Source organism: Platichthys flesus, chromosome 16 (genome assembly GCF_949316205.1).
Source record: "Platichthys flesus chromosome 16, fPlaFle2.1, whole genome shotgun sequence".
Lineage (NCBI taxonomy): Eukaryota > Metazoa > Chordata > Actinopteri > Pleuronectiformes > Pleuronectidae > Platichthys > Platichthys flesus.
Window position 1 is genome coordinate 6,433,718 of NC_084960.1, and position 14,419 is coordinate 6,448,136.

A 14,419-nucleotide genomic window follows, 5' to 3' on the forward strand; every position below is an offset into this window, starting at 1 on the left:
TAAAGTTGGAGGCAGCATTGTGGTGATTGAGGCACGCTCATGGTAAATTTGTAATAATAAATTAGTGCAGTACGTTGCTGGTGAAATGAATAAAGGACAGTACTCACTTTTTCTCTTAGAACACTACAGTACCTTCATATCTCTCTCACCCTGCCCACATACTCTATATGTATTTTTAGCACGTGCATGGTGGACTCATGCAGTGAAAACAATAGACCTTTCAAGTTGCGTAACATGATTGCAGGTCTGTTGTATGTACACGACATGTGTGTCAACCAGAGCTTCACCTTTCAGCAAATATCAGCTGAGGGTGCAGAGCTGCATCATCTATTCTTCCTCTCACGGCATGTTCTTTTTAATGTAGGTGGTAAATCAGCGTGATCACACTGGAGAGCTCAGGGAACCATTAAAGCTTCTATGAGCATCTTCTCCGAGGCTCATTTATTTGCCAATAGTGGAGAGTTTCACTCCAGATGGAAACTCGCTCTTTTTAAAATAAATTGTGACACCTCTAAGCTTGAATGGCAGCACAAAGTGAAAACATGAGGGAAGAATCAATTTGCAACCAACAAAGAACGCTTTGGGTATTTTTATTCAAAACTATTAGATCACATTCCGTCTGATATGTTTTTCTTTTGACTATTCGACTGGTGAAGCTGCGTTACTTTACAATAGTCTATTCATTTGTACCTTCAAGCGATACTCCACCCACTTTTTTGTGCATGAAACACTCACCCTGCAGGCTGGTTATAAAGGACCAGTGACTCAACCACGTGTTTGAGTCCCACGTCATTGGAAATCATCACATGCTCTGCACTTTTAAGTATCTTGAAATAACCAGGTGACCCACTGAAATATTTATTTAGCTCCGCCAAGGAGATTATGTTTTCACCCCCTTCCTTTTGTTTGCTGGTTGGATGCAAAAACTTAATGAGAGGGAAACGAAAAGGTACGAGGATTTTCTGCATGGAGCTTATTAAATGACAATATACTTCTGTTTCATTTCATCCAGGAGGCTCTTGCTCAGGCTGACGCTCACATCCACGCGCAATCCCAGCCACGGCTCCAGGTCAGCCCGTCTGAGCTTGTGCCACGTCTGTGCCACCTGGTGCGGACAGAGACGGGCTACGGCTTCAACCTGCACAGTGAACGCTCACGACCCGGACAGTACATCCGCTCCCTGGACCCAGGATCACCTGCAGACGGCGCCGGGCTCCGGCCACAAGACCGACTCATCGAGGTAAGAAAAAAGGGTGTGGATGAAGGGTCTGTAGGTGCTGAGGAGCCTGCTGTTTTCTACACTCCTCTGTAAATGTTTTCCATAGTGATGGAAACAAACACGAAAAAGCCATTCAGATATGAGATGCATCGGAATGTTCAGTCGATCCCTCAATTTAGGAACCAGAGTGCATCAGCGGGACCTCGCTTCCATCCTCCATCCCCCGATCTCTACTGCACAGACTCTGGCTCCAAATTTACAAGATGGCCGCGTATCCGGGTTATCTTGGCTTCTTTTTTGGATAGTGGGAGGAAGTGAAGACTTGTTGTCCGTCTTTATTTATAGTCTAAAATACACATGTTAGCTTTCAAGTCAGTGAGTGAGTTTAATGTGTGTTTCGTGCATGTGTGTGCACTTGACTGGCTTGAGTAGAAAGAGGAGAGAGGGGATCAGAAAAACATGCATACTTACGAGGAGATAATTCATAAATGATTTCAGGTTAGTCTGGTATATTTATCATGCTGATGACTGGGTGTGAGAAAATAAACCGAGAGGCTTTCTGTAACCCTTCATCATGCCACTTTAGAAAAGAGTGGATTTTCACTATCTTTGTCATCACCAGATGCTTTTGCATAGTGTTTGCATAGGAACTAATTTGGTTGTGTGTAGTTAAAGAGAAAAGCTGTGTGAGAACACCTGAACGCACCAGGTCCTGGTAGAAAAGCCACCAACAGCACAAATGAAGATGGATCATTTGCGTTCATGTTCTAAAAAATAACAAGTAATAGCTTTTATCTAAATGACGTCACAAGTTACAGAAAAGTTAAGTTTGCTGATCGAATCCAGATGTGACCCCTCAACTTCTTGTACTGTTACAGCCGCAATTAAAAAGGTAAGGAATCACATTTGCCGTCGGGCCCCTGATTCAAAGGAGAACAGACCTGGAATCTGGACTCAATCTTGACTGCATATCAGAGTAGAGAGCTCACAGGGGACAGTCGGCTATAAATCAGTGTAATTACTGATGGCAGGGGCTTGGGGGGGGGGGGGGTATGTGTGGGTCTCCTCTTGTAAAACCTTGTGATAAATGGAGACTGATACCGTGTTACGTACGAGACAGAAACATGTGTGTCGGAGAGCATGGATGTTAAATCATCTTTTCCCCTGGTTTAAAAAATCATCATCATAAGCATTTTCTCATCTGAGTGTACACACACAACATTCACCCTTCATTCCCATGACCTTTGCCCTCAGTCGTTGTACATCAGGGTCCAGATCAGGCTGCAGAGCTGGACACAGAGGTCAGGCACAGTTCATGTAGGAATTCACTGGAGCTTTATATGTTTTCACATGAGTTTGTAATGTATTTCACATCAGAATTTTTTTGTAATTTTTTTTAAATTTGAGTTGGATGAAATTCTCCATTCTTCCAGTCCAGTAAATATATGGTCTACTGTCGACCAGCTCTTCCCAAATTAACAAAATAAATAAGACGATTTTTTCCGTCAGTCTCCAATGCTGATATGGATATAAGAGGGTAAAACATTTCTGATATTTAACCATAGACCATAGAAACGCAATTAGGATTATTATATACCTTATGCATAAATGCCCATATTTTCTGGAATGTTATTAAGTTCTCATATTGGCAAACACAGATACCAGAAGAATCATAAAGGACGATGTTTATCAGCCATCCCATAAATCAGTTGCGCTCTGGTTATATCTCCTTTTTGTCATATCCACAATAATATATTCACTGTAATAGATTATCTGTGGCTTCACCAAATATTTTAAATAATAAATATTAAGTAATAATTGAGTGGGAAACAATGAGCCTGCTTTATACTATGACTGAGCTGAATGTTATGAATCTGACTTCAGCAGTGAGAGTCGGAGCTTTAGAGGATGCTGATGAGGCGACGCTCTGCTGGGACATTAGTTGGCTGGTGATAGGGTGTGGGGACATCCTGTAGCAGGTCACTGATGGCAGGAACAGTCTGCCACACAAACACACACTCATACTTTACAGTCACACACACACACACACACACACACACACAATATGAGGTCTGAGTCAAGTTAGTTACAGGCCATGTTTTTTTCTACATAAAAGGAGCTTTATTGGCATGATGCACATGAAATGAAATATCTCCCGATTTAAGGGTTTTCAGTCACACAAAAAAAATTTGTGGAAGAATGGGGATTCAATAGAAATTATCAATTGATAAAGACAATCATGGGCAGATTCATCTTTAATAAAATGACTGAAAGATGCAGCCATAGTCTTGTTGTTTCCTGACCCACATGATATGACCCATTTGAAAGATCTTTAAAATCTGACCACAGTTTTGTATTATATATATATATATATATATACGTTCGTCATGTATCCACGTTCATTTGTGTGAAAGGATAACGAGTTGTGTGAAGCTTTGGACTTTGGCTCTGTGTTCTGGTGTAATCATCTTTAATGTCCTCTGGGATTCTTTATTAGATTTAAAGCGTTCTGGTAAATCTTCTTGCCAGGATAATAACTTTATCTCAGTGTGATTGTTTTGTTTGGACAAAAAAATGCTGAACCCCCCTTGGAGATAGTCGGATTTTCAGTGTGCGTATGAGTGTGTGTGTGTGTGTGTGTGTGTGTGTGTGTGTGTGTGCGTGTCTCTGACCACGTGTCAGGACATCTCTTGTGTCGTCTGTCAGCGGCTTGTTGTCGAGGTGAACAACCATGACAGGTCCCTCTCATGCCCTCTGTCGCTCGCCGTGTTTTTCTCTCACCACGCCCCCTTGCTCAGGAGGTGTGTGGTGTATAGACGCTATGATGAGAGAGCTCAGCTTTCTGTCAGTGTCTGGCACAAGCACTGACACCTGTGAACGCCTCATCAGGCTCTCTGCTGTGTCGGAGCTCAACCGTGGGTATCCTGAACCCCTCGTATCCGTCACAACAAACTTAGGGTTCTAATTCCAAGATAGGCCACAAATCAGCTGCACAGTGACGGGACAGTGGTTCACTCTCTCCTTCATTCACGTCACAAAAGTAGACACACTCCACCCTACGCTGCTGTCTTGCACAGAACCATGTGTGTCATTGAGGCCCCTCGGGCCGAGGAGATAAGGCTCACAGACACAGTGACTTCTCAAAACCCATTTTGTCCCTCATAGTCCCCCTTCCAGCGAATGAGCTCTTGGTGTCACACAGCGGTTTTGTCTGTCGACCAGAAAGTTGAAAGTCACACATGTCACAAACGTCATATTCACAGATGTGCACATGCATCCTGCTTGCTTTGATCAATCCCAGGTTGCTCTATGGCGGCCCCCTCACACTCACATGCACACAAACCAATTCAATATGAACCGTTGGACGTCAGGTGGCTGCATGCATCATGACTTTGATGAGACGTGCACAATAATGCACAAAAACAAACACACACACACAACACTTGCACGCACACATTCTTGTCTCAAGAGGTTTCCTGAGGGATTATCCCATGAGGAATAAGCGTCTGTACTGTTCCTACAGCATGTATTAATTAGCCCAGTGGGCAGAGAACAGAGTGTATTGTCTTGTGTGGGATGGACTGTTAATGAAGGGCTGTGAAACATGACACGACACCTGTTGTTTGGCGGAATACAAAGATGCTTGTGCTCGTGCTATCAAACTGAGAGGAGAGGAGAGGAGAGGAGAGGAGAGGAGAGGAGAGGAGAGGAGAGGAGAGGAGGAGAGGAGGAGAGGAGAGGAGGAGAGGAGAGGAGAGGAGACTTTCACATTTTCCATCTGTTGATCGCACTTTCTTCTTGTCCCCTTCACGCACTCTCTGACTTGTGTGTCCTTCCTCTCTCACTTGAAAGTCCTGTAAAGTCTATCCCAGTTTACACCTTATCTGCCCCCCCCACGGCTTCTATTTCCACTTCACTTCTTGTCAAAAGCGGTGAATATTTTAAAATATTTCGGCCTCGGGCCTCTTGTCACCTGACACCCCCACTAAACCCAGAGCCCAGGAGAGCCATCAATAATTGAATATGTACCAACACTAACCTGGCTTTGTGCAAAGCTGCCGGCCTCAGAGAACCCAAGGTCTGCACAAAGCTAGTGAAGCAAACGTCTCCTAATGGATGTCTAGATTCGACCAAACAATAACAGTCTGTTGTGTTTTGCTTTATGTGTAGAGGCAAAGGGAATGTTGTCGAATAGATTGGCCAGTTCCTTGCTCACATGTTGATTATGTCCTGTTGCTCAGCTTTAGTTGTTGGTCCTGGAACTAATTGTTCTTCAGAAGAGGCTCACTGTGGTAGATCACAGCTTCAGGCTTCATCTGCAGCTGCATGTGCACATGTGCACTAAATGCCTTCCCAAGTCGTTGTTGTAAGAATTATAAGTCACAACAAGAGTTAGAGCAACATTGAGTGTAGTGGTCCGAGGCTCTGAAAAACGTGTTGAACTGTGTAGAATCATTAAATTGGTGTATAGCTCCCCCTACTGTGGAAATTAAGTAGCACAGGCTCTCTGTGTCGTGTACAATATGTCAACAATGAAAAAGCATTGATAAGACAGCGGTTCTTACAGGTGCTATATAAAAAATAAAAGTGATCATCCCTCTATAAGAGATCAATAAAGTTGATCTTATCTTACAGGGCCCACAAAGTCTTCTTTTCCTCTTTTCCATCATCTTTATCCAACTCACTCTTCTTTCCTGCCTATCGATAAACACTTATCTGTTTTTTGTGTGTGATTTCCAGGTAAATGGTGTGAACATCGAGGGCATGCGGCATGCAGAGGTGGTGGCCTTCATAAAGAAAGGGGGAGACGAGACCTGGCTGCTGGTGGTGGATCCAGACACAGACGATCACTTCAAGAGGAGGGGGGTTATCCCCACAGTTGCACATGTCAAAGGTAGCACTGCCCGACGCGGAAAGGAAGCATATTGCATGTAAATCTGAACTTCCATGATGCGACGTTGTCAGGCCACGCGAGGGAAGAATGACAGACATTATATTGGAAAAGATGAGTTCTCAATTATTCAAGGGGAACATTATATTTTCCATGTTTTTTCTCTTAGGTTTCCTGATGTTAAGTTTGGTGCTAACTATTGGAACCAAAAATCGGTCCTTTCAGTTATTTGAGTTATTTTGGAGGAATTGTGTTAAATTTCGTGAACATTTGTTAATAATTTATTTATTTTTCAATCCAGCAAAGTCTTTCATGTTTAGCTACTGAGGGATTGGAAGTTACACAAAAGGGAAGTAAACCAGTTCCATATTATCTCCATGGTCTCTATAGTTAGCACCAATGGACACATTTCTTTCTGAAACATTCGCAGAATTTATAAGAGCATTACAGATTTTTAAAAGGAAGTGTTTCCAAATGTGTTTATGCTGCATCATAGTTGACTTTCCACTGATTCCTGAATCAATGAAGGAAATATTGTGAGACTGTGTGAAAAGTGTGTATTGTTTCGATTGTTTTCATAGACTATGATGGTCCGTCCATATCCAACGGCTCCCCCAGCCCTCAGATCAACGGCAGCTCCACCACACAGTCCATCAGGTCCACGCGCTCCGACCTCAGCAGCCAGGGCAACAGCACACAGGTGGGTGTGGATGTTCAGGCATGAAGCTGTGTTTGCTTCTCCACGTGTAAAGTCAGAACTCTCAACCTTTCTATCTGTGTTCCCCTTTTCGATAATCCCTCCATCTCCGGTCCAGCTGGCGGACGACGAGGGCAGCCCGTTGTTGGATCCATTCGCTGAGATGGGCCTGAGTCTAAGCGCCACGGCAGCAGAGGAAAAGATGAAGGTGCACGCCAAAGAAAAGAGGAAGGCACCACAGATGGACTGGATGAAGAAATATGAACTCTTCAGTAATTTCTGAGACAGTCCCCTCACGGGACACTTCACAGAACACAGGACAGAGCTGTCTGCAGCCCTCTGCGTGGATGAGTTTGTGTTGTTGGAGAACATTCTTGCGACGCTTAAGACGACTCTATACAACTGAACATCATTTGTTCCTGGAATGAAAAGTGGCAGAGGAATAAAGTCGTACAACGGATTTTACTTCAGCCACTTAAGAGACTCTTAAAATGTTAAATGTCCCTCATCAAAGTACAATAAAGCGTTGACTGACCTCAGAAACTGACATGGACACAGACATGTACTCATAAACATGCTTTCACGAATTTGCCTAAATCCCCATCACTCCTTCTCTACTTGTATCATTCCTTTTCATGCCTACACTTCGAGTGACTTGTTTCAAACAAATGGGGGAGGCAGTTATTTTTATATTTTACATATATAAACTATAAACTACAGATAAGCATTATCCCAACATCATGGTCTGGATCGTGGACTGGATTTCTGACAGTTTAATGGACACTGTGACATTAATGATTGTGGACTTTGTCAGTCAGCGGAAGCCCTAACTTGGCAGAAGATCACTGTGAATGAGCTGAGACCCCCCCCCCCCCCTCCAGCCCACCAAGACAATTAACCACTGACTGAGAAAAGGAGGGCTGCGTGTGCTGGTTTTGTATAATGTACTCTACATCTATTTGTACTTTAACAAGGAGATGATCAAGTTATCCTCAGCTTAAGCCCACATATATGCACCAGCTGAACCGCTTCAGATCTGCCTTGCTTTATTCAGAAAGAACCATTGTTACTTTCATATAAAATACGCTAATACGTGTATCACAACTAGCCTCTTTCTCCAAATTGTGCTCCAGTGTGCATAACGAAGGTAAGCACCACTAAAATTGAATGCATTGATGAAGTAAATAATAGAAAATGGAGGTTTCTCAGGCCAAGCCGGTCGATTAATGCGATCTATATTGTTGAGAGCTTAAAGCAACACTATGTTACTTTAACAAACAACAGCGCCCTCTGCAGACAGACAGTTTTTTAAATGTAGAGAAAAAGTATCCCTTCACAGCTGTGACTGCGTAGTCCCGTAGTGAACGGTGGATATTACTCATGACCCCCGGCTTCCATAACCAGGAGAGCTGCAGCTGTAAGAAAATAAACCAAAGCCTGTTTAAAGATTATTGATATTTTAAAAGTTTCCCCGCTGACAACTGGAGATAGACGTTTTTAATTCATTTAAGTCTTTCTAACTATCTACCATTCCACTACACTCTTCATCTTGACGAACCTAAGTCTAGAAATCCAAGAACAGTTATGTACGTCTCGCAGGAGATTGTACCCGCTCACCAAAGTTAGATTGAGTAAGAACAGGTGTTGGTGTTGAGCAGAGGGAATGAAAGCTTCAACATTCTCCCTTTTACAAGTCAGCGTAGCGTTAATATTGAAGCTGCTATTTTAAAGTTTAAAAAGGTGCTTAGTGTTGCTTTAATGTGAACAGCAGAGGGCAAACTTACACCACAAATAGAGACGTATTTTTGCACTTAAGTATGTGTTTACCCAGAGATCATTTGGCATCAGACAATGTCCTAGAAAAGAAATATGAATTCAGGTGAGGTGGAGGAAAGAAACTCAAAATGATTTGAGGATTTAGGTATTAAAGAATAATCATAATTTGATTATGTGAAGGACACTTTTACTTTTACTTTAGTTATTGTGTTAAATTTACACCTGTAACTGTGATTTCAAAGCAAGCTCATATAAATGGTGGAACATAATTGTCAGTATGAATGATCAACTATAAAAATTAAACTGAATGAATTTAAAAGGGATTTTCTCACAACATATTTGTCAAGTATAAGAAAAAGGTTAAATTTATGAGGTTAACAGTCGCACAATTACCTCTGCTTTCTTTCTTTTTCTTCCCAGTTCACTTCCTGTCAATACATTCGCTTCTGACCTGACCCCCCCCCACACACACACTTTCTTGTCCTTAAATTAATTCCTCAACCTTCACGTTTAGCTTTGTATAGGTTGTTAATTGTATTTACAGAGTAATGTAGTTTTTTAGCATTAATGACAATCAGTGTCTCGTAAAAAGCGTGGTTAGCCAGCCAGTTAGCCTAGCTAGCCACTAACTGAAGAGCCCATCCAGTTTAAACCCGCGGCGCTCTGCTGGCTTGTAGCGTCCCACAGTAAGGAGCATACAAGACTCTTTGCTTGCAGGTCCAACTTTAACATGTCCATTACACTATGAACAATATATACAACGCTAACTGTGAAAGTAAGACAGCACTGTGTGGAGATCAGGTTGGCGGTGAAAGTAACATTAGTCAAACATTTAGGGGAATCGAACCAACGGGCAGTGACGAAAGCGTAAGTACGTCATACTACAAGTGCTAATTTTTGGAAAGACAAAAGTTTGAATATTGAAACCTCTCCTGTTCAACTTGGCAGCAGGTTAGCTTAGCTTGGAAACAGGTATAAAAGTTTAGCCTAGCTCCGTGTAAAGTGAACAAAAGCAAGCTAAACACATCTCTAATTCACCCACCTGTTGTTTACTTTGTGCAAATAATTAAGTGTAAACAGAAAATTTGTCAAATATAAGAATCTGGGCTTCTGACTAATACTAACTGCAAATGTGCTAAGCTAACCTAGCTTGCTGCTCACTGAAAAGCTTTCCAATTCACAGAAACCATAGTGGGGACAATTCTCTCAGAAAGGCAAATGAGCACATTTCAGCACGGCACATTCCTCCGGGTCAGGGAAGAAAGTGGGATCAAGGCTCAGAAGTGCAAAGTAGCAGATATTAAGATGAACGGATGTGATGAGGTGTCACATGAGCGGTGTGTGTTAGCATGGTCACATGATGGCGTACGGGAGACGCACAGAGTGAGGTCAGCGATGCCCTGGAGGATCTGGTCAAAGAGACGGTGGGAGCCATGGGGATTATCGAGGATTACTACACATACAGGGACAGCTGTCATACACATGCTCGCACACATTCTGAGCACTGTGTCCGTGAACCTATGTGTAGAGAGGACGTCCACCACGAAACCCTAAGCAATGCTGATGAAAAGGCCTATGCTACAACAAGTGGGACTGCAAGTTGGAGAAATGCCATGTATGCTGAGAGCTTTAGTTGTTGTTTTGTGTTGGTGCCCATGCATCCATACCCTTGTTCTTACTTTGCAGAGCACACACAGAAGGTACTGGCTCATCCCTGCGTGAAATGGTGAAGCAAACATTACCGCAGGTTTTTTTTTTTCTGTTTTTTTTTTTCAATAAAGCGTGACTATTGCGATTTTGGATATATTCAACTGTTGTTGTCATCTCTCAAGCCTTCTCTGTTACGTCCCCCCCCCCAACGGATGGATTTCAGCACTTTGTATTTTGAAAGGCTTTGTAAAAGTGAAACTGCGCCTGGTCCTTTTTTTTGTATCTTTACAGTATCGCTCGTTTAACTCCCTCTTCCCCTTCAGCCCTCGCTCTCCCAGGCTTTCGCCCCGCCGAGGATTATGCCGGCGTTCAGTTTCAGCCCGTTCTCAGACTTCTCCACCAGCCAGCTGCTGTGAGCTTTCAGGGCACACAAAGGTTAAACACAGGTCAAAATGAGTGTGTGAATCTGTGGGTATTACATTACATGTCATTTGGCTGACCCTTTTGTCCAAAAGCGACTTACAATTAGTACACTCAACATTTATGAGGGGTCATTTAGGGGTTCAGTATCTTGCCAAGGACACTTCGGCATGCCAATGGGGAAGAGTGGGGTTTTAGCCGGTAACCTTCTTGTTGGAGTACGACCACTTTACCCCCTAGGCCACACCGCCTGTGTAGCAGGGACTTGGTGATAAGTCTCTTATCTCCTTTGTCTTGCCTCTATGTGTCCGCATGTGTCTGCATCTTCAACCAATCAGAACTATGGACAGTGGAAGAAGCACTCAGATTAATTTCTTGAGTATTTATAAATGTTCACATCATACTTTTCATATCAGATATGATTATTATATTTGAAGTAATGATGCCTCAAAGTGTAAGCAGTATTTAATTGATGTAATTAGTTGAGTTTTAACCACTGCATATAAACGTATGTAGTCCCTTATGGATCTGAACCTAGGACCCCTCAAAAGGACGACAAAATAAATCATTGGTCGTGAAATGATCAACGTAATAAACTTGAATAGTTTTTGATGCTTTCATATCTTGATCATTTTACCTCTTTTGGCCTCAAACACTGAAACCATGTGATGTGCTTAGATGGGACGTTCACTGCAAATAAAATAAATCATGTTTTGCAATAAATTAAGATAAGAACTATTGACTCACAGGCTTGCATGCTTAAAGAAAAACTTTAATGCCACCTTTATTAGGTAAAAACATAAAAGTGATATGAAACTGAATGAAATGTTATCCAACAACATTATCTTATTATACAAAAAAGCTTTCACACTGTGAAACACAGGACATTTTGTTGTATATCTACTCTGTGTTATCTTTATTTAGATTTCAGTAAATGACTGTTTTCTTCCACCACAGATAACTAATGTATATATGGACCATGCGTATGAATCAGTCAGTTGATCAGAGTCATACACTTCACATGTGTTCCACTACACATTTAACTACAATATTTCCATCAGTTAGTTCAAGCGAGACAACAAAACAATGGAACCACCAGAATACGGTCTCTCCACTAGGTGGCATACTACCAGCGTTGTGCAAGCAGGAAGTAGGCCAGATCTTGACAACATGAGGCTGTGGGTACATCCAGTGCCCTTACCTGATCTTTGTCGAAATGTAACGCCACACGTGGGCAAATTATCAAACTCCCTGGAGGTTATGGCAAGCCAGAGTGGTGACGCCAGCACATAAAGGGGGGGGGCTCAGCTCAGAGCCGTCTGTAATGTCAGAGCGAGAGAACCAAAGCAGAGAATAGAGCCACAGGTGGGCACTTCATGTTTCGCCTGTCTCAGCCGATGTAGGCATTTCTACTTACTATTGATGATAGTTGATTGCTTATCGCACATCCTGGGTTTCTGTTCGCCTGCAGCCACTTTCATTCAAGTTTTTATTATAAACAATTTTAAACACTTCCCACCTCAATGCTAGCCTTGCTTTTATTCTGTAATTTTTCTTTTACTTCCTCTGTCCTGCAAGACTTGCTCCATGTACCACACCCCTACCAGCATCCCACCCAAGTCAAGAGTGCCACCCAGTGAAGGGTGCCAGGGCTGCCCGGGATGCAGCGGTGCCCACAAGGAGAGAGAGAGAGAGAGAGAGAGAGAGAGAGAGAGAAACCAGACACTGACAGGGAGGGCGAGAGAGAGCGAGATGGGGAAGGACGGGAAGGAGGGGGGGGGGGGTGCTGTCCCCATGGCAACTGTGTTTTTGTTAGCTCTCGTGAGTCAGACAAGCAGTGACTCACGGTCAGGAGGAAACACACACACATACAGTCACATTCATACTCACACTCACTCGAAGGGAAGCCAAATAAGGACAGCTACACCAACAAGCACAGTGAGGGAGAGGGCAGAGAGGAAAAAAAACACGGAGGAATGAGAATTTGCACGAACTCAGAAAAACTCACATACGAAAAGTTAAGAGTCAAGAAAAGTAAGAAAGCGGGAAAGGGGCTAAAGGCATGAGAGGACGATGGGGGAGCTTCTACACCAAAATGGGGGGTTGAGGAGGCGAGGGGCACGAGTGCAGGCACATATCCTTTCCCAAGAGCACCCTTCACATGGGTGGGGGCAGCGGAAACACACGCACAGACACACCCAGTTTGTGCACACCTTGGCTTAACTTACTAAACCAGCCATTTATTGTCTGATGCCTAAACATGCAGGAAGGCCACCTGGCAGAGCACAAGAAACTTTCCTTTCACTGGATTTGTTTAAACCTTCATCTGGGTGACAAACTGCAAAACCATGCACTCTGGAATCAGGAAAACTGTTTACAAACTTAAAAAATACTTCAAATGGTAAAACACACATTTTAAAGTCATCAGACTCAATTCCGCTAATATAAATGTTCAATTATAAATGACAAACATACTTCATTTGTTCTCAATAGAAGTATCTTTCTGAAGTTGGTGCAACAATTTTATTTTTCAGTGGAAATAAAGCTGAGTCAGTCACGTAATGACTGACTCCTCTGGCTGATGAGTTTTAAAGTGTTGCTTAAATATTTGATTTTCCTAGTTTTACTCTTTTAAGTGAGGGAGAGTATATTTACACTGCAGTTATTTTTTTTTGTGTGTGTAGGATGTGATTTATGTAGTTACAGACCACCGCTCATCCCACATGTGTGCTCTGGCTTCTGTTGACCCTGACACAGTGGCGGAACATAGACCACCATGCAGACCCCCCACCCTCTTTCTCCCTGCAATGAATCCAAGATGCATCAGTGTGTTTCTATAGTTTCACGCTCTCACTGATTGATTTCTAAATGTATCACTCTTTCCCTCAACTTCCTTTTAGCAGATTTCCACAACACTTGGTGAAACGGTGCATTTTGGGTCAGGGGAGCATTCTTTACAATTTTGGTGCAGATCCAGATCAGGGGGCAGATCCAGGATTTATTTTTAAACATTCTTTATATTCTTTAAATTTTCACCAGTTTTTCCAGATCTTTTCATTGATCTCTGTGGAAAAGAAACCCAGAGGACATATATGAATGATATTGGGAACGTTCATGCAAGCTTGATTGAATTTAAGGTTGACTGTTGGAGGTATGTGCCATTGCCCTCTTCATTCAGTTCAGCAAAGCGTCGGTAATCACTACTATAAGTATAATATATGATCAGTCTGTCTTCCTCACTTTCTTTTTGTGCAACCTTCCCCTACTTTCGCTCACCCTTTATCTCTTTAATGGCTGAAATTCGGTTCAAAACAGCCAATCAGAGCGCGGCATTGCTGATCCCTCTTGTCAGGTTTATCTCTGCAGAGATAACGGAACAGAATTATCACCTGTCCTCCAACGGCTGTGGATTGCTTCACTTTCTTTGCTCTTTTGAATTTCACAACACAAGTGCGGGAAAGCTTCAGAGCACAGTTTGCTACTTTGAAAAAAGCTCCAGTTGAAAACAACAGTTATCACCAGTATCTCCTCCCCACACACACACACGCACACACAGTGCAGGTGAGCGGCAGGTGGATGCTGGATGTTTTATGAGGGTTAGCCGGGGGGGGTCAAAGGTCATGGCCAAGTGGGCAGGCCAGCATGGAAAGAGAGTTAGAGGTTAACGCTATAGAGCTGGGAAGCTAACAAGAGAGGGGGGAATGTGGTGCGGAGCTGCAAAGGCTTCAGGGATTGTGGAGAGTGTGAGCGCCCGTTAACACTCAAG

The 14,419-nt window shown here is 42.9% G+C and overlaps 1 protein-coding gene across 1 annotated transcript in view; it reads left to right on the top strand.

The window, feature by feature from the left end:
* LOC133971390 (Na(+)/H(+) exchange regulatory cofactor NHE-RF2) overlaps positions 1-10,394 on the top strand; it is a 28,369-nt gene extending 17,975 nt beyond the window's left edge. The window contains exons 3-6 of the mRNA XM_062408715.1: positions 1,013-1,240; positions 5,960-6,113; positions 6,692-6,810; positions 6,926-10,394. Of these exons, the coding sequence (XP_062264699.1) occupies positions 1,013-1,240; positions 5,960-6,113; positions 6,692-6,810; positions 6,926-7,090 (666 nt within the window). The 3' untranslated portion in view covers positions 7,091-10,394. The remainder of the gene's footprint in view (positions 1-1,012; positions 1,241-5,959; positions 6,114-6,691; positions 6,811-6,925) is intronic.
* The last annotated feature ends 4,025 nt before the right edge of the window (positions 10,395-14,419 follow it).